The sequence below is a fragment of the Drosophila virilis genome, chromosome 2, assembly GCF_030788295.1.
Source record: "Drosophila virilis strain 15010-1051.87 chromosome 2, Dvir_AGI_RSII-ME, whole genome shotgun sequence".
Classification (NCBI taxonomy): domain Eukaryota; kingdom Metazoa; phylum Arthropoda; class Insecta; order Diptera; family Drosophilidae; genus Drosophila; species Drosophila virilis.
The window spans coordinates 17,412,682-17,437,278 of record NC_091544.1 but is presented as its reverse complement, the minus strand read 5'-3'; the positions used below and the strand labels follow the sequence as shown (position 1 = coordinate 17,437,278).

The following is a 24,597-nucleotide window of genomic DNA, read 5'->3' as shown; positions in this document are numbered from 1 at the left end:
CAACTCAAGGACACGGCCCGCGCAGGGGAAATGCTCGAGCACGGATAACTTGCTGCAACTCGCGATGATAATGGGCGCGATGGGTAGGTAATAAGCTGCGCAGCAGGTAGGCCGGCCATGAGAATTCGCCACTCGGTCGGATAAAACGTTGCCCGGCCGGATAAGCGCTGCCCTACCCCTGCCAGCAATAAATCTGGCTAGGTCCTGGCCGGAGGGGTAGTACGCGCAGCATGTGTCAAAGTGTCATGCGCAGGGATATTTATGCGCTATGACGAGGAGCGCGTGTGCCGTTCGCAGTCCGCAGTCCGCAGTTCCACGACTCTGCCTATATTAAGGCAGGATCAGAGAGCATAGCAGCTCATTCGCAAACGCAGCAGCGCCGCGCAAACATCGTTCATTCCGCTCAGAGGACATAAGACACAGACACAATGGCAGCCACCAATACGCACAGCCACAGCTACTATGCTGACAGCATGTACAACATGTACCATCACGCCCTGCCACCCACATACTACGATAACACCAGCAGCGGCAGCAGCAGCTATTACCAGAGCAACTCCATGGCTTCCACAGCCAGCTGGCAGCCGGCGAACTACCAGGCCGGCAGCTACGTGCAGTACGGCCCGGAGAGCTACAGCGAGAGCTGCTACTACGCCAACTACCAGCAGACTACCCTGCCACAGCCCGAACCCGCTGCAGTGCCTCAGTACCATCCGACAGCAGTCGCTGAGCCCTTCACCAAAGCCAACTCGCCCGCGCCCGTCAAGAGCCGCAAGCGCAAGGCGGAGGAATCTGCTGCCGAGATCATTGCTGCCGTGGAGGAGCGACCCAGCACACTGCGCGCCCTGCTCACCAATCCCGTGAAGAAACTAAAATACACGCCCGATTATTTTTACACGACAATAGAGCCCGTGAAGAAGCCCAGCAAGAGCAGCTCCGCCGGCGAGCTGTCGCCCTGCTATGAGCAGGACTATGCCGTGCCCACGCCCTCCACACAGCAGACGCACATGTCGCCGCAGCGCAGCACCAGCGAGGATGTAGACTATCTGGACGTCTACTCGCCGCACAAGCAGGCCAAGCATGGCGACTTTATTACCCCGCCGCCGGCTGCCACCACGCCCGCGACGCCCGCCTCCCTGGTCGATGGGATTGGCATCAGCACGCCACCCCAGTCGCCGGCCGAGAAGTCGCATGAAATCAATCATCGCATTGTGACAGCTGCCACGGGCAACAACGAATTTAATTGGTCGCACATTGAGGAGACTCTCGCATCAGGTAGGCATCGCACTCCCACCAACCTCTCACTCTCACTCACTCTCACACTCTCTCAGTCACACACTCTCCCTCATTTTGCAACTCTCGTACTTACTTTCTGCTTCTTATCTCTGACTTTTTGCAGATTGCAAAGACTCCAAACGCACTAGGCAAACCTACTCCCGCTACCAGACGCTCGAGCTGGAGAAGGAATTCCACTTCAATCGATATATCACACGCCGCCGCCGCATGGACATTGCCCATGCGCTCAACCTGAGTGAGCGGCAGATCAAGATCTGGTTCCAGAATCGACGCATGAAATCCAAAAAGGATCGCACTCTGGAAGCCTCGCCCGAGCATTGCACCAACACCGGCTACGGTTCGCTGTTGCCGCCACTGGATGCCACCACTGTGCCGCCACAGCCACAGCCACAGTCGCATCCACAGGCTGCTGCCATGCCCTATGCCGCCTATCCCGCTTACTTGCCCGCCACACAGCAGAGCTATGATTACCCGCAGCAGTCGCCGCCGCTGCCACTGCCGCCGCACTTTGGCCAACAGTACGAAGCGCAGTACACACCGCAATATCATCAACAGACGCAGCAGCAGTGCACCTACCAACAACAACAGCAACAGCAACAGCAGGAGCTGAGCACCTCCAACCAGGCGCTGTATCATCTGCCGCTGCCCTAAGTCAGCCCGCACGCACACACACAGAAGCACACACACTGAGACACACACACACACACACAACCGAAACAAATGCGCCACCAATTCTCGACCATTTGCCGGTGACACGCAAATGTATAACGAGATGCTGCGCAGTCGCAGTCGCCGCACCGCGCACTCCCTACGGTGCCCAGGACACAAGCATAGGACGAGTGCGCATGTGCATAGGCCGAGGCCGAGACCGAGACCGAGGCCGAAACGACTCCTCGACAACCTCTGATACCTCAAAACCCAGTGGCTGGCCATGGGTTACCCGTTGTCTGTTGCCTGGAGCGCTCGATTATCATCGAGCCCAGGGACTGTGGCCGGGCATCGATAATGCAACACAAGCTCAACTTGGAGACTGATTAACTTTTTGTTTCTATTGTACAGTTTATATATATACATCGATTACATTAGTCATATTTATTTAAATATATATATTCAAAATACTTGTACTTGATCGAATTTATCAAAAAGACTGCGCGTTTTTCTTACAAGTTCTCTGTTTCTAAATACTCAAATAATTAAATATTTGTTTGTCTTAAGAAAATATATAGAGATCACTTTGAAATTGATCAATTATTAATTTCTAAATAATTTAATTATACCATTGTGAAGCGAAAGGAAAAAGATAAATTTTGATTAAATAAATAATAGTTGATTTATTTAATTTTTATTTGTGTCTAATGTGTGTACGATTTCTTCAAGTCCAAATTATATAGCAAATTAATAAAGATCAATCATTTTTATCCTACACTGTCCTTTATATTTAATATATTTTAGTAAATTTCTATTATTTTAATTTAAATTTTCTCAATTTCCGAAAATTCTTAAATACACAATTTATAATTAAAAAAAACATTGTATACATACAATCCATTTTTAGCTATTTTGATGCTTAATCAATTTTTGTCGATTTTTGTCGTTGGCTCCATTAATTGTTAGACAAATTTCTTTGTTGGAATTTTGGATCATTAGGAACCCTTCGAAACAACCCGAAATTGTCACGCTTAAGCCAGTAGACAAACGTTTCTGATATCAACTCTAAATTTGAGCAGCTGCAATTTGGTGCTCCCCTCGCTCTGTCGTTGACTACTTTTCTATAAAATGCACTATTTTCGCAATGGAAAAATGTCACATTTTGGTCGGTTTGGGTGTTTTTCAGTCAGGAATTGGCTGCCAACCACCACCACCGCCAGCAAGAGGAAGCGCCTTTCGCTGTTTGCTCATCTATTGAAGTGAGACATTGACTGGTCATTTTTCATTGCTCTCCTTGACAGTTATCGGTAACGCAACCGAGGAACCATGTGCCGTCGCAGTTGCCGGGCGGCATTTATACGACTCATTAGATCAAAGTGGACAGTGGGTAGCAGCAACTATGGGTAGCTGGCAAGTTAGCCAGGGATAACCTTACACGAGCGTTCAGATGTAGAATCGATCTACCAAAAACTGACCAAAAACGTATTCCTCATTTACATTGGTACAGCTCTGACAAAGAAGTTTAGAGTAGAAGCAAAATATTCCCTATGAATGAAAATGGTCTACAAATCCAGGTTTTTACCGATTCGACATCACCGTTTATTTCATTAAAAATGTAACTTAATTTTTTTCAAAATAAGTCGATATATACGAAATGAGAAGAAACGTTGCCATATTACACTAACTTTAGGCAGATAATTTCCATGGCAGTTGAATGATATGATGTAACATAGTAATCGAATTACAAAAGGTTCGCAAGAGTGGTATTAGAATAATGAAGATTGTGATTAGTGAGTTTACGTTGATCATAATTGAATTGAAATTTTTGTTTTTTAGAATGTTAGAAGCAATAAAACAATATTCAATAAAATAAGTTTTTGGCAATCTAATGTCGATTAGTTTTTGCCTTTAAGGTTCATAAGAAAAATAAAATATAAAATGGTATTTTTTCTAAAGGTAAAATAAATTAAAATCAATTTTGTTTTATAAGACTTTGTAGTGATCATAATACTTTCTTTAGGCATTTGAATAGTAATTAAAAATTAAATTCCCTAGGCATTACAAATCCACCCATCTTCCTAATTTCCATTTATGTTTTGCACCAAAACACTTCTACGAGTTACTGAAAAAATAAATATTTATCTTAATTCCTGTCTAAAATAAAAAATTTAATATTTACCTAGATTCTTGTCTAACATTAAGTCTGAAGCTATTGTCTTAAACTTTTTTTTAGAAATTTGCCAAGAGTCAGTTTTGTGGATTGTTCAGACTTTTACAACTTCTTCGTGAGTGGTAAAAGGTTTACGTGCAAGTTGCGAAAGAGTTACGTTAACTCTTCGACGTCCTTCGGGGAAGTAAAGCCTTTTCATTTGCTTTCCGTTTTATTGAAAACCCAAAGGTCGCTTTTAACTCATTCGCGAACCATAAAACCCGCAGTCGGACGATTTGGCAAGGCGACCTAAGCAAGTATCTAAAGATTCGCGGAAAACTTCATTGTGGGCGTTAGCGTCTGACGATGCAGACGAGGCTGCAGTCAAGGTTGCAAAGTCAATCCTTTAGCGTAATCCTTTAAATAGTCAAAATAAAGCCCGCCTTTGTCAAAACAATTGTGCAGAACTGGTCATTCGTTTGGCCATCGTCGGATTTGCAGTGCGAATAGGCGTTCTATTGTGTCCACTTAGCCGGGCACGGTACCTGCCTCTGCGCGAATAACGATCGTAAAATTATCCTTTCGCAAGCACGAGCAAACACAGCCGCCTTAGGACGACCGTCTACCGGGCAAAGGAGTTACAAAGTCATAAAAACAAAACACCTTTGTCGCAGCATTGTCGGTTGGCGAATTATCCCTTCTGCGCCGCTGCCGTATCCTTAATCCGCATCCACCGTACGCTTGCAGCCAATCCGCAGACAGATTCGCAAATGACTGAAGTACGGAGTAGAAGAGGTGCTGGCCTCTTAGCTGGAAGGGATTAAATTACATTATCCTTATGTTTAAGATAAACACAAACAGCAGAACTCTCTGATCTCGGATGTGGCATGGCTTTAAATTAACGTTCGCCATGACGATAAATTGGCCTGTTATAAAGTCAATGTTAATGGTCCCAAATCTGTGTCTGTCTACTAGACTTCCTAATCGTATGTTATCATTCAATTTTATGATTTACCTCAGAATTTAGTTAGATACGAGATTATAAGTTACTTGTAAGGCAAAGCAAACCTTCATTGGGCTTTCGAGGATTGGGCCCGCTAATTTATCTAAGGAGCTTAAAAAGTGCTGAAGCTTGAACGCTGAATATATTTCCCTTTTGCTGATATGTGAGAATAGTAAAAAATGATGAGGTACATGAAAATATTGCTATGACTACGGACCCAAGAAAAGTTTCAATACAGATCGAAGATGTCTTCTCCTAAACGTAACAAATTTCATGACAATTATATAACAGCCTCTACAAGGGTATGAAAACATGAAAATAAATAAAATATTGTTGATATTAAGTACAAAAGACTCTAGCCTGGGACTCGAAGTGTTTGCTCGTTAGGTTGTTAAAGATAATGTCCGCTCAAGAGATTTGTCCCCAATAGGTGTATCTTATGGTAGTGTTTCACTGTATTCTGTATTTCAATAGTCCAAAAATAAAGTTCCTTAGCAGTTATGCTTAGTTCCTGTTGTACATGCGTAATGTATTTTACATTCCCACCGTCCATGCCAGTATTGGCTGGAGCAACAGGTTTCTTTAAGCCAAATACCGGGGCGATATGATAATTATCCGCACACCCGCTTGAATTAAGCGTGTGCCCGTGGGGAGGTCACAGCTGCGGCTGTGCCCTTTGTTGTGATTACCACGTTCGAGGCTATATTTATGGCGCTCGAGAGCCAATTAATTGTGACCCAAATCAACAGTTTTTCGAATGGTTGGCAACACCAGTGCGCCAGCTCCCGACCAGCTCAAATGGCGCGGCAAATGTGGCCGATCGCCACCAGGGCAAAGCGCAGAGCGTGTGAGCTGGTCAGGCACACAGGCGATGGCGCTGACTACTCGAGCTACACATGAGTTATGGCCACAGCGGACAAATGTCGCTTTAAATGCTCCATTGGCTCCAAATCAGCGCCAAAAGCCGCCGATCTACGAGTCAGCGATTCGGCGATTCAGCGTTGGCGGCTAGATCAGTGCCCCAAAGCCGCCAACTACCGAGTCGATCCACCAGCTAGCCAAAACATTAATATGTTAATGCGCGGATCAGGCCTCGGCCGGACGGCGGCGGGACGGTGGCTAACAACGACAACGACAACCGCCACCGCCACCGCCACCGCCACCGTCCGTGGGGATTTATGGGTTCAACAAATGCTTTATGGCGTGTCGCTTTGACTAATTTATCTGAGGACTGTGGAGCGGGCGACTGTGTTGGCCACAAATTTATTCTTAATTTATGATTAAGCTGATTGTGCTCGAAATGGTTTCTGGACTCGTTTTCTGTTTTATTTTTTATATTATTCTTTGCTATCCTTTCATAGACAGTGCAATAAAAGTCGGCAACATCATTTGGCCATCTTCTTGTTTTGTGTTGCAATAATCTCAATTCTTAGTTCCAACAACTTTTCAAAGTTATTAATAAATAATTTACCAAAACCAGTCGTTAAGATTAAAGATGCTTTTTTAAAAGATTAGCTTTGAAATATATTTTTTACAAAAACAAATTAATTCTAATTAATGCGATACAAAACGACAATGCTTGAGAATATTAACATAAATGAATAGCTTTGTCAAAGTACAGTTTGTATTAAAAATATGATTTGGTAAATTTGATACAAGGAACAAAAATTAACAGTTAATAATTTCAAATATTAACATTAGAGGAATTTCAATTTTAGAATATTTTGAATTCTATTTTATTTTCTTAGTAATAGTTACGTATTTTTTACAATTTACATAATATTTGCGCTTGGTAACATTCGTTAATAGATTTTTTGTCGAGTCTTTAAAGGTTATTTACAAAGATTATATCAGGTTGGATTTTCCCACTAAACATATCCAATCTCATAAAGTATTCACATACATATATGTATATAGTCATTATCAGCACTAAGAGACAATCTAAAAAAATCTAACCATTGATCTCATGTAGTCTAAGAGCTGGAGGTAAATAATAGGGTAAGTTGCTTATTGAACTATTATTATTATCCAAATAAATATGCTTCAGCTTCATAAGCCGTGCAAATAACTTAACATACATCAACAACCGTTACAAAGGGCAGCTGCAACGACTTGTTGTTGCTGATTAGAAAACCATTTTAATGCTCTAATGGAGCTTCAAATGTTACATGAAGCCTGGTTACTTAAGCATACCTCTCCATTTAGTTTGTTAGCAAATACAGCGAAGACTAGGATAATCTCATCTTCAGTGATCAGATAACTTAGATGACCTGAAAGCTGCAAACTTTTGACAGATATGCGCCTGGATCGACGATTCTATTTTAAGCGATGTTTTGGTTGTGCAACTAATATGATATGGACTGCGATATAAATGCTTTCTATATGCTTCAACTCAGCCAAAATGCAACAAAATGAATGTCGAAATGTATTTGATCTTATCCAAATTGAGTTGGCAGTTTTTTTTGGCATTGTGTATGCCAATGACACATTATGAAATCCGCTTTATAGGCACTAATATAATTGTATTGAACTAGCCCGCATCAAGTCCGTACCTGAATACCATTGACAACCACCGGGGTATCCTTTCAGCTAAAGCTGTTAACAATGGCAGACACTTTGAGATAGATAGGCAACTTAAAGCGAGAATGGGCGACTAATTTATGCTCCCCTAGAACGTCTTTATTAAGTTGGCCACTTTAGCTATCACAGAATAAACATTAATGCTTACTATGAAAACATCTTTTAAATTAAGTTTCTAATAACATTTAAGCGAAATGGTTCAACATTTGTTAGTTTACAGAACTGGGCTGGACATAAACCCGCATATCTGATCCTATTCTATCTATCCGTATCTCTAGCCACCCGCTCGGCTGTTGCTCTATTTGATATAACGTTTTGGTATATATGCTGTCGTATACCCTGAGCAAGTCCAATTCATTTAAGATTAACTGGTCTTGAAGTCGTGATATACCATTCAATCAAGAATATATAACTACTTCATACAATAGATTCTCCTGGCAACTATTTATTCCATAGCTTTGCATATTAGGTAAGCTTTTTGTTTCTAGAATTTCAACAGCCGCATTCCAAATGCGTTTTGCTTGGTGCTACAAAATTTTGAGCCACGGTGTCGTTTATTAAAAGGCATAATTGAATTTCTTGCAAACAGTTGTTTGTTTGTGAACGATGTGGCCTGAACATGCAAAAAAGCCGACTCCAGCTCCGCAGTAGGGGTATCCGGCTGGCGCTGAAATTTCGAAAGTATGAAAAAAGCAATTAAAACTGAAATAATGAATTCTTTCTTTGCAGTTTGCCATGTTGCTGTCTGTTGCTAAAGGCCTGGGCCTGCGGCTTTCATTTGGAGCGTGCGCTGCTTGGCTGCCATTGGGTGAAGGGATCGGTAATGGTATCGACCTCGGAGCTGGCGCTGGTAGCTGGTAGCTGCTTGGGCTGATTAGCATGAGGCATAACAGTTTTTAATTGCAGCCACATTTGACGGCGCGTCGCAATATGCCAAAAACGAGCACTTATCTTGCCATCAGAAAGTTGAAAAACTTTTACCCCCCTATACAAACAAATTTTTTTTAATAACAATCATAAAAGTTGTTGCACAAATGTTATCCATTTTGTTTGTCGCTCGGTGATTAGCTGAAAAAAGAGAAAAAAGAGAGATACAAAATTTGTGGTTTTGACAAGTTTGAGTTTGGGCTCGTAAGGCTTTTTACTAAATACTTTCATAGAAGTAAGTAAAAGTAATGCAAAAAAAGGTATTTGAAGGCACGCAGAGAATTAAGTACTTTTGTATATAGAACATACATTCTTACACTTTTATTTAAGTTTAAGTTATTTTGCTTTCGTTTATTTATTTATTTAATTTATTTTTTGATTTGCTCTTGGTATAGATCCACATTGTTCTTCACATATCTTTTTATAAATAATAAGTATGTAAACAAAATACATTTTCATTTATGCTGCGTATAGCATATAGGATATAACACGCCTATTTGTTATAGCTTGCATTTGACCTATTTTCTGGCAGAATGCTTAGTAAATTATGCACACATATATATATATATTTTTGTGCATATGGCTTTGGGCCTCGACATAGGTGTGTGTAAGCGCCGGGTCATTAATTTTGATCATGCCCAAATATGTGTCAGTCAGCAGTCAGCCAGTCAGTCAGTTCGTCGGGCCAGTTGCCACCCAGCCATTCCGCCGCCAGTCCACGTCAAAATTTCCATTTACATTCAACCCGGCCTACACACACACACACACACACTCACACACATAGAATCTCGCACGCTTTTCTGGGTGCATACTATATTCAAATTAGGCAAGCCGCCAACCCCAACCCTAAACAGTCGTCTCCAACCCCATAGCCCTTGCCTCTTGCTCACCCGGAAACAGAACTCGCTTGCCGCAGCTGCTACGCTTGGGGCTGCACATGTGCCGAAGTGTGTGGCGGAATTTTCTAATTTATTTTTTAGCAAATGGTTCAAGGCCCTTCATGTTCTGGGGGCGACGTTTCAAGTTCGAGTTTGCCGGCGCCAAACAAATTGTTAATGGAAATTCACGCATTTCGAATTATTGATTTTTGGCTGCTGCGAAAAACTTTCACTCCTCTCGACACACAATTGACATTTGAATTGTACAAATTTGACGTGAATGAGACGATGACGATTAATGGCCAAGGTCGCTGTTAGCTTTGACAGCTCATTGTGGGAACGGGCGGAAATGTTGCTTAAATTTAGTTATTTTTGGGTCTGCATTTAAATTCATTTAAATTGACTTGAAGTACTTCAGTGTTTTCTTCCTTAAGGTGTACAGCAGCGACATCTGGAAGGATTCGTTAGCGAACAAAATCCGATTTCTATTAGGTTTCCAGTTGGAGTTTCCTTGCAGAATTTTGCAACTTTTCCGATTAGCTGCACATGCAACTGGAAAGTGCAATTTTCTCTGGACACAAACCAGAACGAATGCATTTTGCCCAGCTGGTTGGTAATGCAGTGCAACATCCACTGCTTGTTTATTTGGGCAGAATGCACTGCTTGTCAAATTTGTATTCCAGCTGTACTGACAAAATCTAAAATGAATATTAAGAATATATTTGAAAGAATTAAAAGAAATTAAATAATTTATATTTGTATGTCAATATCAAAATTTGAATAATCAGGCTAATTTTAATATTATTTTGTATATGAAAATGATCACTTATCCCAGTACTATAAAGTTTAATACTATAATTAAAACTAAGTAGTATACACTAATTAAAATATAAGCAATAAACTCATTTTACAAAATGCGTTCCTCGTTTTTTAAAAATAAAAATATTAACTAAAAGTACACAACAAAACTTTATAGTTCTGGTAATGAGGCGTCGCAAAATAATTATCTATGAGATCTAAAGATCCTCAAAATGTATTTAAAGAAATTAAATTTAATAAAAATTCATTCCCACTAATAGACTTATATCGATTAACGATGTTTTGTACGAACGGCAAATATATTTTTAATTTACTTTCTAGTTCAGAAGTATCTTCAAGAATTCATAAATAAACATTTGCAATTCTGATTTATTAAACTTTAACTTTGGCTATCAATTGCAATTGAAATATGTTCAAATATTTTACTTAATGACATCGTCTTTGAAAGGAAAAAGAAAAATATGTATGTACTTAGGTTGCATACAAATAAATATCAACAAAAATTGACAAATTGACAATAGAAAATTTCTCAAACTTAAAGAGCTGCAAAGCCTGCGTACATCTATTTTGTTTATAAACTTACTTTCACAAAAATTGATCGAAGGCATTTCAGTAGACATAATTGAAGTGAACCTGTTACACAGTATTTTAGCGACCGTGACTAAAGCATTTCGTGGCAAATGTGTCCACATTGAAATTCCGTTTTTAATCCCAGTTACAATCACAGTCGTTTAATGTGGCCTTGATGAGGTGAACTAATTAAAGCGGCGCAACCAGTGGGAACCAGCCCAACTAGGAAATGCCCGCAGAGGCACATGCAGAGCTAACCCATATACAAGTGAATGCCACATTGTTCGCACGCATAATGTGGGCTAAAGGATTTGGCGGCGCGCCGCAGGACGATAATGAACACAAATGAGCCGAGCGAAAGGAGTTTTTGCAAGCGCTCACGAAATGGCAAACATTTGCCAAAAACTAAACATATAGAACAATGGGCAAAGCCGGCGGACCTGTTGGTCCTCTTGCTGCAGAAGGACACGACCTTGGCGCAGTCTTTCAAGAGCAAAGCCAGTCGACAGTACATCAGCCAGCCTGCCAGACAGCCAGTCAACCATTTATAGAATTTGGCTGAGTATCTTTTGTTGCAATCTGATTGATTGCTGTCATGCGGATGGGAAAATATATAAAAAGAAACCCCTATATGTGAGAGTTACGGCAGCAGCTGGCAAATGGCTTCCTTAGACTGCACTCGCCGACGCCATTTTAGATCTGCCTATTATAGTCCTGGTTTTTACTGCAGAATTTAAAACCTTAAAGTGTTATTTTTGCTGCAGCTTGTAGGTGGAGCCACTTTCCATTTTGCCGCCCTCCCCACCACCCCACCCACTGGCAAATTAATCATACGGATAAGTACGCAGCTTGTGGCCCAGGACATGCGCAACAGTCGTCGTCCTCTGGCCAGCAGCCAAAGCGAGAGGCAAATAGCAGTAGAGCTTTCCGCGACGAAAGCTTCGTTATCTGGCTGGCCACACGCTGTCTATATAGTGTGTACATAATGGTATAGGGATATGTGTGGAAAGCAAATCAAAATGGCGTCACAGCCGGAATAATTTTTGAATGCCTCTAATGATGAATTCAGTAGCTCGCGTGTCGCTTTAGCTCAGCTGTTGCCCCTGCCGAAGCAGCAGCAACAACAACAACAACGACGAGCACGCCTAATGGCCTCCCAATTTTAGCTACAACTCCAGCTCGTGGAGCGCCATCTTGGCAGCTAAGTAGCTCATCGCCTGACAGCTGAGACGCGTTTATCATAATCAAATGTGGATGGACTCTGTGGCGCAGGCAGTGACACTGACACTGACTGCGACTCCGACTCCGACTCTGAATGCGTCGTCTACTGCGACAAAAAGGTTGGAAATTAATTTAAATTGCCTTTTGATGTAAATGCATTCCTCAATGCAGCGACAGCAGCAGCAGCAGCGGCGGAGGCAGCTCATCCTTGGAGTATGTGCTCCAGATTTGTCTTTTTGCAGTTATCATCGTTGGCTCTCTAAGTAGCTGCAACTTTTGCGCTGTGCGTGTGTTTGTCCTAAATGGCGCTTATTTATCAACTGCCAGGAGCAGATACAACTGAACCCCCCCTCCAATCCCTCCCTCCCTTCAGCTCCATACCCTCTGCAGCCGGCTGACCATTCACTAAGCTGGTTTTAGCTGCACTGCGTGAAGAACTCAAATGGCAGGGTATTAACGAATTGTCGTGAGTTGGTCCCCCGCCCTGCCACGCCCCGCTTGCAGCAGTCTTGTGGCATACGTATTGAACATTTTTCTTGGGTCGATGGCACTGTATTTAATTGAAAACTGCTGCAGTTCCGTTGAAGCGTGTTGCACAGTTGCATGTTGCATGTAGCACAGTTGCACAAGTTCTATGCCCACATTTAATTTGAAAATTCCTCTAGTTTTTTGTTGCTATGCAGCAGGCAAAAACAAAACTACAAACGCTGCTGATTGTTTCATATTAAAAGCGTGTGTGTAACAGCAGCAGCGACAACAACAACAGCAACAACAACAACAACAGCAACAACAACAGCAACAAAAACAACAACAATATTAACAACATGCGAGCGATGATGAAAAATCGCCAGCAACATGTTGGATGCTGCTGGGCAGAGCTGCCATCCCGTAAGGCTGGGGCTGGGGCTGATGCAGAGGCTAATGCAGAGGCTATGCGGCTCCCATCTCCGGCTGAACATTTTTACTGCCCGCTGGCAGATCCGACATCAACTCCAATTACAGAAGTACACGCAGGCGTCTCTCTTATGATTCCTAGTTTTCTTCTCCTTGTTTTTTACAATTTTAATATGGTTTCCCTCATGTCGTGCGGGCTAAAAAAGAAGAGTAGAAACCCAACGAAACGGTTGCATGTCGTTATGGAATTGTTAACCATCTGGAAACCAAGTGCAAGCATTGACAACGCTGCCAATGAATGCAGATACATGTACAAATTGTTTACCAAAATTATTTAAGAAATTGATAAATTGCAATACAAGAGGAATTGAATTTGAATATTATGCATTACATTTTAGTATTAATCAAATAATTTATACAAGTGCGCTTTTTCTTTTAAGTTTTTAATTTTATGCGCCTACTAATACATTTTTTAATACATTTATTTTTTTTTCATAAATAATTTTGCCAAACAATGTTTCTTTCAGCATGTTTTAAATTGTGTCTAAATAATAGCATGTCTTTAGCGGCCATATACAATATTTTGGGTATATAGACATAGCTTACAATATTACACAATAATTTTTGAGAACCATAAAATCATAAAAGTACACGTATTTATTTGTTAATGATCGACAAAAACGAGCGTTTTCCCTATTATTTAAAACATTAAATTATAATAAAATGTTAAATGATAAAGGGCTGAATTATACAATCTAAACTGCGAAGCGTGTATGTTTCAAGAGTTGCTTGAATTTATTCTCGAACACAATCGAAATTCAATAAAAAGAAATTTAATCATAATTTCGACAAAATATTGCTTAAACTTTGTTAAATTCACCTACACAAACAATAGTTGCATATTTATTGGAATTTTTTAACGAAAACATTGAATATACCCATTTTGAAAACATGTTAATTAATAACGAATCGAATATGGTCATTATTAGAGTTATGTCAGAAAGTTTCTTGGATAAACTTGCATATGGAAGTATTAAGTTTTTCACTTGACATAAACAATTTGTCTTAACGAATTCAAATGCAAATCTCACACAAAGAAATGAATATATACTCGTTTGTGTATTTCTTGTTTTGCTCGCTTGGAATTTGGTAGCAGGTCCGAAATTGATTTTTAATTAAGGCATTTAACCAAACTTGATGCCAGAGCCAGACCCAGCCCAAAAGCTCGTAACCCGAAACCGAATGAATCATAAGAACCCCAAGACGTCGCCAGACAATGTGGCCAATAAATTTAAATTCCGATTCCAAATCAGATTCAAAACTCGAGTGCAAACGAGCTCATTTTAAAGAGATGCAAACAAACCAAAACTTGGAGCAAGGTAAAAAATAAAAAACTCATTTGTAGCTTGTTTTATTTTTATTTTTTTTTTGTTTTCTGGAACTTTTTTGTTGGTAGAGGAGCGATGTAAAATTTTGAACGCAGCCAATAAAAATGGAAATGATGGCGCACAGAACGAAACGTTTATAAAATAATAATGCGAAATAATAATGTGACGGTGATTTAGCGGAACAGCGCCACGATTGAATACAAATAAAGTGCCTGGACGCGCAGGCGGAGCTGGGGGCTAATGGTGGGCATAGGGATGGCAACTTTTGGGGTAGCGGGACGCACTAATCTAGGATGATTTCAGCCTAATCTGGAGCAAAAAACAACAAAGCTGCTGCCGAGCTGAAGAGACGCGCGGGGTATAGCTGACGTTAACGTTGACGTTGACGTTGAGTGGCAGGCAATCATCTGCGTCGTCCAGCGTCCAACTACCTGTTTCTGTGCCGTTTCTGTTTGCCAGCTGTGGCTGGCGTGGAGCCGCCGCCGTCGCTGCTCCGCCATAGGCCGTTGGTCCAGGCCATGCGGCACCCCTGAAGCATAAATCAAAGCGAGAGGCGTGGCTTAGCTGCGTGCGAGCGAGCGCGACTGATTTTCGAACATGCGCACACTGTGTGCAGCTCACTCGCACTCGTTGTGTGCAAGCTAAATGATTTACAGTTTTCGAATACTCATACAGTCGCATGCTCACTGGGACTCGGACTCCACTCCGGCATACACCGAAAGGCTCTGTCAAACGTGAATCGAACGTGGCGCACTCAAGTACGCCAGCTGCGCGCTCGGTACCCGGTTAAATTTAATCAAACTTTTATTTAAACACTGGGAATAGTCGTATTATTAGTCGCGAAGCACTACACGTCCAGCTGGGTTGGTGATTGACTGTCAGCCCCACGCAGCTTTCAGGCGTCGGCAAAATTTTGATCAAAACTTATGCTATCAATGGAATATTTCGCTTAAATCAGAGTGAATCTAAGGGATAAATAAAAGGAACTCAGGCCTGAGGATATATGCAATATCAGAAATCCTTAAATTGGAATTTCCATAGTTTGTATACAAGTGAAAAATTGTAAAATCCTTAAAAATGCCAATAAAATTGGAGAATGTCACGACAATTGCGTAGACTAAACAAGTCAAGTGTTTTAATGTATTCAATACATACATATTTTTGAGTGTGCTACAAAAAAGCAAATACAATACATACTTTAAGTGAGGTGCTTAATAAAATTAAGTTCTCGAAGCAACAACACTCCCGATTGGATTTCAAAACTATTAACTAATAGGTAAGCAACAGTCCCAATATATAACAACTTGTATGGGGAAAACAATAGCAAGTGGATCAATAGATTGGCTATGTAGAATATGAATTCTAAAATTCATTAAATATAAGTTACAAGACTGCGGGGGCGTTAGTCAATAAACTTCTTAAGAAAAAATATAATAATAAAAACAAAAACAATTCAAGGTAAACACGCAAAAAAATATTTATAAACAAACAACTTATTCTGCGAATCTTATCGAGCTAAACTGTTTATGTTTGGTTCTTAAAAAAATGACTGAAAAATATTCAAATTGTCCTTTTGTGCCTTAAAAATACATTGTTTTGTTTGGCTACTTAAAGCTGAAATTAACTTTAACTTTCTCGGCTGTTATCAAACTTTTTCGGCTACACACACACACACACACACTAGCCAGGTTGCCGAATTCGAAGTTCGAATTTCAAGCGATCCCTTCGCGTACGTGAGGCACACTTACAGTGTACGTGAGATCAATAAGAATGTTCGTGAGCAAGTCGAAATAGAATGCTTTCGCACTCGAAGAGCGTAAATAAATTCGAATCGGCTCTCTTTCGAACTCACACACACACGCTCTCACTATTGTTTGCGGCTACACATTTCTGCGTCCGCAAAGGTAACAACAGCAGACCAGCAGCAATGAGTGCGAATGAGACAGCAGCAACCGCATTTAATGCTGTCTGACTGCTCTAGCACGCATGACCCGTTCGTATTTAGTTTTTTTATACGCGACTGTTTAATGAATGCACTCGAATGAATGTGTGTTTGCCACTGTCATGGCATAGCAGAAACTGTGTGTGTGTGTGTGTGTGTGTGTGTGTGTGTGTGTGTGTGTGTATGTGATTGTGTGCGCCTCTACTTGCTCGTACTCGCAGCTACAATTGGCGGCGCTGGCGCTGCGCGTTGCATGAGTTTTTTATTGATGCTCAGATATTTGAATTATGCCCGAGCAGTCAAAGTGAGACATTGGCGCTTCGAGCACGTATTCGCGGATACATTCATCGAAATAGAAACAGAAACAGAAACCGAAAACTTTTGGCCGTGGCTAAACAATCCGTCAATCCGTCAAAGCGTTCGCTCGCTCCGCGAATCGTGCGGCTCTCTGCCCAGCAAATACAATAACAAAGACGCGCATCCGTTGGATCCAACAACAGTCGCAGATACAGATACATTGCACGACGCGCAGCGCTGACTTTGAGCGATAATAACGGAAGATGGATGGGCAGCTAAGTGTTTTCAGTGCCAGTGTTTTCATCGATGACGTTTAAAATACATTCGCGCTGATGGATACCATAAATTCGGCGTGAACTACTCGCAGATACACTGCGAATCGGCACATCCTAATGAGATTCAACTACGCTCTTCAACCAGCCGCAGCCCAACTAGAACTGTGACAAATTACGTGCCTGCCCGCTGCGGCTAATTACGGTTATAAAATCCGCCAAACGTCAAGTGCAAAAATAAACTGTCAAAACTAACAGCAGGTAAAAGTAAAACCTCGCTAAACCTCGGTATGCAAACGGATTAACCTGAAACGATGCGGGCTTAATCGGTATTTGGCAATTAGCTAAAGGCCAAAAGTGATCGAACACGGAACTGTTTCCGCCCTTAATTGCAGTCATCACAAATACTGTTAAAAATTTTTGTCAATTTGTGAGGTGAATAACAAACAAATAAAAATTGCCTACACTCACATCACACTAAAAGTTAAACGCCGTCGGCCAAAAATTGTTGAAGTGAATGAATTTATGAGACTAAAATTGATTCTAAAATTTTAAGAAAGCAAAGGTAAAAATCACTTCCAAGTGTTAAAAAATTAATACCTTAACATTTTTTTATCTGAAAGTTTAATTATCGTTGAAACGAAGTGCAAAAAAAATGTATATAGCAATATTTCTGCCCAGAATTTTCACTAAACCGTAAACATAAAATATTTAAATTGATAGCTGATGCAGAACTCAAAACAGTTATTTATTTTTCACGCAAAAATATGATAAAACTCTAACAATTCTTTGAATTGTAGAGGCCTATTTTTCAAAAAATTGAACACTTAAAATAAAATGAGAACTAAAAAAAATTATATAAAATAATTTTATATGTATATATTTTATATAAAGAATTAAAAGAAGACTTGCAAATTTTGTTTTGCCTTATAGCTTTTCAACTATTTTTAATGCCTGTCTAATCAAATTGGTTAGTTGAATGTCAGAAGAAAAATATTATTTATTCCAATAAAGTAAGGTGCAAATGCAAATCTATCTATTTCTTATTTTAAGTTTTGTGGTTAACAACAAATAAATGTTTTATAAGAATCAACGTTTTCCTCTTTAGAAGAAAACAAATCACATAATTTACAAATATCTTTATTGTGTGCGACAATCGTTGCATCTGTTAATCTTAATTTATATTTTGCTGATTATTCTTGTGAATTAGAAATTTTACAGTCTACAGCTTTCTTTGGCAGTCATATTTACTTGATATATTAGATACAAGAAAATAATCAAATAAATATCGAATCGAGTCGCATTTTGTAATAAATTCTTTAATTTTTGAACAATTAGAACTATTGAAAATATTTGTTAATATCCCATTCTTGTATGAATCTTCAAATCGAATTGATGTATTAAATGGCATACAGTCGCAACCTTCAATTAAATTATGCTGGAAGCCCAGGCAGAACTCCTCAGTGCTTGGGCTAATCCAATTTGCTGTTGTTCTGTTCCATTTTTGTTTTGGGTTGCGTGCGCGATATCAACAGAAGGAATTTTCACTTCATTAAAACGAATGCAGCCGTTTTTGAAATAATTAAGAGCCACAAAGGCGAAATGTCACAGCGAATGAAAAATGCCTAACAAGCAGCCACAAACTACCTACTATACCTATAACATATATATATAAATATTTAGCTATATAAAACATGATGTATATAGATGTATGTATCTAAAATGTAAATAGTTTTTGGGAAACCACAGCCGTTGTACATAGGAATTGCGTGCCCAGTCATCACATGGCCGGGAAGTCATGCTGACCAGACCGAAACTAGAATTATGTTAAAATGTGACTCTGAGCTGCGCCCAAGAACACGTCTTCCTCTTACTAGACGCATTGATATGGAACGCTAACAGAGACCCATTGAGGGTGCCCACCGGGCGCCCATGGTGCGCCTAGGCCAATTTCGCTGCATGTGCACTTCTTTTAATCGCTCCGATCCCTGCCCTGATCCCTCACACATGGTAGCGGGCCAGTGAGAGTGGGTGAATCGTATTGCCACTTGATGTAGGTCACTTTCATTTGCATGCGCTCTCCCAGAGGGTGGTCGAGCAGATCTAAGTGCCCTCATTGGGCTGTTGCATAATGTGGACACAACACAAAGCCTGCTGCTGCTTGTGCTGCCCGGCGAGTTAATTGGCTGCCTAGTTGTGCACACACACTCATACCCGCGCACACACACACACACTGGGTCCAGGTCCAAGTCTGAATTTGTCTGCAGTTTTTGTTTAGCTTGTCAGCGCTTGAATTTATGCCATCATCATTCGCGTTTGGCCTGCGCCTGGAGCTCACATTCATCATGGTACTGGTCTGCGACTGGGACCGGGACTGGGACTGGGCCATGACCCAACAGCGGGCTAAAATGTCATGATGATATTTCAGCTTTGCCTATTTATATTTATAAATCAAAATACCGACAAAAAATAAATGTATGAAACACGCAAACTTTGCCGCGACAACAGCCATAACAACAACAACAACAACAACAACGACAATGCCTGCAAGTTGTTGATGTTGTTGGGGAGTCGTTGATCTATTGGGGCGACGGCAGCCATTTGCTCAACTTTGTATTTGGATGTGTAGGTACAATAAGTGCCGGGACACATTTATTTTCGAGGACTCCGGCAAACGGCAGAAGGAGACGCCAACTTTTCATCCTGGCTGATTTCTATGCCGTGCACCTTGATAACAAATTTGTGATTTACTACTTCTTCTTCTTTTTATGCATTCTCAAAGCGATGAAATTAGTTTATCTCATATGAAATGTTGAAGGTTTGAAAGCCATAGTTCAATATAAAGCAACACTTGAAAAGGAAACCTAAGCCTTACCTAGATTAGATTAGCTGGCTTACGAATCTAGATTTATATAATGCTTTGTAACATATACCGATTATATTGAGCTCAAAAATAAAACAAGAATGAATAAAACGCGATTAAAATAGCCTTGTATACATGGTTTTGCAGATAAGTGTAGATTTTGTTGAAAATTTCCTAAAAACAGTCAAGGATTCCATTTAAAATAGTGGTCCGATGTTGAAAAGCTATTGCACGGATGCAAGAAGTGTAGAAAAACTACAAAATGAAACTACATATATATTATTCATAAATATAAGCTTTAGAATATTGCTGCAGTTTCAGTAATCATCTCTCTAAGGTTGCATTGAGATTAAATGAAAGCGAGCAATATAATTAGAAGCTTTAATGAGCTTTCAAAGCTCAAAGTTTTAAAAATAAAACTTTTTACATAAAGTACGAGATTAATTTGTTATTTCGTTATTTAATTTTTTATTCTCTTCTTACAACTCTCACAAGTATTGTACAATCCTGAACACCTAATTTAGATTAGTAATAAGCAGTAGCCAAACCACATTGCACATTTGGGTTGTCCTTGGCTCTCGGATAGAGGTCAATGTTTTGTTTAACATACAACAATTACATAACCGATCGTAAATGATGTGTAAAACATTGAGTGCAAGGACACAAAAGGCAAACCGCAAACATGGGAGACGACAAGCACTTTTGAGTACGTGTCAAAAGGTCAACAATGGCCGCTTGCAGCGAGGATCGAGACAGCTCGAAAAACAAATCAAAAACAGCTCATAAAAATTATGAGAGACGCAACCGCAAAACAAAACACAGTCGAGGGTTGAGGCGAGAAACTGTAACAATAACAACAACAACAGCAGACTGAGAAAAAAAGAGATGGATAGAAGTGAGCGAGAAAAAACAAATAATAATATTTATGACTACTTTTATGAGGTGCTTACAAATTTTTATGAGTTTTTAATGGGCCCACTTGCATTCGTGTGCGTTTGTCGTTCCTTTTTGGCTCATTGTTATTGCTGAGCCATAGAGAATGAATGAAAGAGAGACAGAAAGAGAGAGGCAGAGTGAGAGAGTGAGAGAGAGAGATAGCAGACCGAGTTCGAGGCATGCCAATGAGTGTGACTGCGCGTGCGCAAATACCTTTTAGAATTGTGCGACTGCGACTGCGGCCTCGTCCCGTCTCGCCTCGCCTCATCTCGTCTCTTGGGTCTCTGCTCGAGCGCTGGCCTGTGGCAGTTTTTAGAAGCGGCATGTTTACATATACACGAGCTACGCCCATGTTGACAACAAATATTAAAAATTATGATTTATGACCAGGCCCGGCCGGGTACCAGAGTACCCCGGCCTACAAACAACAACCAAACAAGGCGCGCTCGAAATCTGTAATGGTGACGACGTTGGGCGACGACAACGGGCGACATTTGTAAAAGAAATAACTGCTTAGGGTTTTGTTCGTTTCATAATTAAGAGATGGCTGGGATATGGCCTGGCCGGGATGATGATGATGATGATGTACTTGCCAACGCCTGCAAAGTGCCTAAAAATGGATGACAATCTAATAATTCATATAGAGTGGCGTGTAAGAAATGTTAGATTCAAAAGAAAGATGAAGTACGCAATACTTTGGTTTTGACAGCTCATAAAAGATTACTTTCTTACAATATATAATAAAACAAATGCAAGAAATACTTTATATATTTGAAGTAGTATATTTTAGATGGTACGAATTATTTCATAAATTCCTTTACCAAACGTGAAATATGCTATGTTAGACTGGTTTCTACTTTCACACTTTTTCCAATAGAAAAAAAAGTTCAAATATAAAATGAAATTATTTTTTTTTAATTTGAGTACGGAAAGGGCCATTACGCAAACGTCAATCAAGTTTAATAAAACCCAAGACGAAAAAAGAAAATGCTTTATTCACCAAAAAAAAAAAACAAAAAAAATATGCGTATCTACACAATTTGAACAGTATATTTTTATATCTCTCTTTTCTATATTAAACATCGATTATGCAAAAGTTAATCATCTTAATTACAATGGACGACCCCGATCATAAGATCGACACCTCGAAACGTCTGCCATTGTCCTGGAGTTTTCACGATATGTTCCCAATACAAGAAACCCTTTTCAGCTGTCGCATTGGGCACAAATTGATTTATGGTGACATATAGTCGATCTGGGGGAAACTCTAGAGCTGCGCATGTGCAACTCAATTGCTGTTTATTTACTCGTACCTTCCGCTCCTTCTTCTTCTTCTTCATCTTCTAGTTCTTCATGTATGCAGCAGCATTTACCTGTGCCGCTGTCGGGCCAACATTTGGAAAGGGAAATTCGTTCTGCGGTTTAAGTATCCGTACAAGAATTTCACTCCCGTTTCGTAGGCATATTAAAAATGTTTATACAAAGGTGGCCCCGGGGCAGGGCATGGGCATAAAGGAAAATGCCCAACCGCGACGCAGACGCCGAGACAAAGGAAAGTCGCTCAGTTTTGCCGGCTTGTTCGCTCCCTCGTCTCAAAAATGTCGCTGCCCGAAAGAATTGCCATAATTTATGGCTTTCTTATGAGGCGACAATCAGCCCAGCGACCGACGAATGAGCCAGACCAGCGCCAATCTATGTATCCACTCTCTATATACATATCCATATGTGATATTTTTTTTTTTGTTTTTGGAAAGCGCGGAGAGAGCCCGCAAATTCGGTTTGCGTTTTCATTATTCATGGATTTAATTAACACCAATTGAACCGCTTGTCGCCCGACTCTTTGGAAAATAATTTCCAAACTCGTATAATTTATGGCCTTTATTTATTCGGAATTTTTAATTTGCCGTTAAGTGATCGAAAAAATAAACAACCGGCGCCGCAAGTTGGGTCAACACGCATTCAATTAATTGTAGATTAAAGATGGAACTTCCATTATCCATTATATTGCAGAAAGAAGATGTTCGATTATTTGTAGGCTAATCAACGGTAATTTAAGATTGATTATAAGATAAGATTTTCATAAGAAGACCAAACTTTCTCACTCACCATATATCCATTTAATTTTTGTTTAAAGATTATTCATGTAATTCCGATTTGAATGCCATCGATTTCATAACATTTAATCTTGCCTTCCAGTTCTTGGTTCGATTTGATCTCTAATCCCATTCCTTGGAGCAATGTCTACAAGTCGTAGGGTCAAAGTAGTTGCCTATCTTACCGTATAATTTGGATAATCAAATTGTTTGTATGTCGTTGGGCTAAACAGCTTGTGCTGTTGCCCGTGGGCTAGTCGAAAATCGAAATTTAAGCGAAATGCCGTTACAATTGCTTTAAACTCCATAATCGTCAAATACCCAGGGCCGAATGCGAATTTACAACGTTTTCGGGAACGCTGCTCATCAAATAAATCTCTGTCGAGCATTGGCCCAGGCCACCGGTTGCCCAGTTGTAGCCAGTTTTATCTGAGAACCCGCCAGGCCAAGCCGGGCCAGGCCAGGCCTGGGACAGGTATAGGGCCGGGGCCAGAGCTCAAGTCGAGGCCCGTACGGCGATTTAATTTAAAGCTTCAACTCCTTTCATTTGGACAACATGCTAAAGGGTTAAATTGCCCACTGAATCAAAATTATTGGTTTCATACGAAGCGCCCAACATGAAGGAGAAGCAGAAGCAGAAGAAGAAGCAGTGTAGAGAATAACAAGAAGACGACACTGAAGAGAGCAAAATATTTGCTTGCAGAGGTCGTTGCATTGTTTTTGGGCAATGGTTTCTTCTTCCTCTTCATTTTTTTTTCGGCCATGTTCATGTGCTCCGTGCATTGGCATTGGCTTCCTCGTTGTCTGCTGCTGGCCTGGTCTCTGCCATTGCGTTTTGTACTTTTCGGCTTTGGGGCTATTTTGGGCCAAGCTGTTGTTTCGATTTTTGGCCCAAACAAAACGTTGCAATCGTGGCCGCTTTTGTGGCTATCTCCGCTGCAGCGGGCCGAAATACAAGTTTTTCTTCATTCAAACAAACACTCTGCCAGCCAGCCATACAGCCTGGCCAGTCCACTGTATCAGCGATGGTGTCCAACTCCGAGCGGGCCTTTGTTTGCGCTCAGGCCCGGGCACAAGTGCAGCCGCAAGTTCGCGCAAGTGTCCAAGCAACGAGAGTGGGCGGGTCAGGCATTCCTGGCCTGGGCCGAGCTGTGCCACACCAAAATTGCATGCACGTAATGCCAATGCTTAGGCATATCCGCGCCTGCCCATCGGCTCAAGTGAAATTCAAACAGTTTCGCTCCCCGACTCCCCCACTCCGGAAGCAGGCAGTACCCAGTTGTTTTAGCCAAGGGAAATTGGGTTCTTAGCCGCTTCGAAAATAATTGTAATAATGATGCTCAGTAGGAAATAGCAGCTCCATTGAAATTACAAGCCCAAAGCTGTATACTTATTACAATCTACAATATAGGTAATAATTTTCGAATTTTATTTCAAATAAAATTCCAAGTAATTTAATATGTTTTTTGAATACTTTCTTATTTTAAATAAAAAGTTAAATTAATTCAACTTATGAGTTAACTTAAATTAAAAAAAAGACTGTTAAGAAAACAAAGCTCAATATTATATATTTGTGGTAACCTTTTCTTTTTCCAAAAATACACATTTAACCACGGTGCGTGCAAAAAATACACACTTTTTTATAAAATGCGAAACAAGATAATTTTAAGTTTATGCTAGGTCTTAATACTACTCTTATCTGCAACTAATGCAAATATTGAGAAGGCACAGAAGCTCTTTGAGCAGCAGAGCTAATCGGGAAGTGGGATCTGGATTGGGCGGGAACTCGTAGACTACACCTAAAGCCATTTGCAATCTGTA

The 24,597-nt window shown here is 40.5% G+C and overlaps 2 protein-coding genes across 2 annotated transcripts in view; both read left to right on the top strand.

The window, feature by feature from the left end:
- The first annotated feature begins 310 nt into the window (after positions 1–310).
- On the top strand, positions 311–2,414 carry ftz (fushi tarazu). The gene is made up of 2 exons (XM_002053475.3): positions 311–1,275; positions 1,400–2,414. The coding sequence occupies exons 1-2, from the start codon at positions 429–431 to the stop codon at positions 1,945–1,947; spliced, it is 1,395 nt and encodes a 464-aa protein (XP_002053511.1). The 5' UTR covers positions 311–428; the 3' UTR covers positions 1,948–2,414.
- A 14,191-nt stretch (positions 2,415–16,605) lies between these two features.
- Positions 16,606–24,597, top strand: part of Scr (Sex combs reduced) — a 32,128-nt gene continuing 24,136 nt past the window's right edge. Inside the window, exon 1 of the mRNA XM_070207074.1 lies at positions 16,606–17,449. The gene's annotated coding sequence lies outside the window, so the exon portion shown is untranslated. The remainder of the gene's footprint in view (positions 17,450–24,597) is intronic.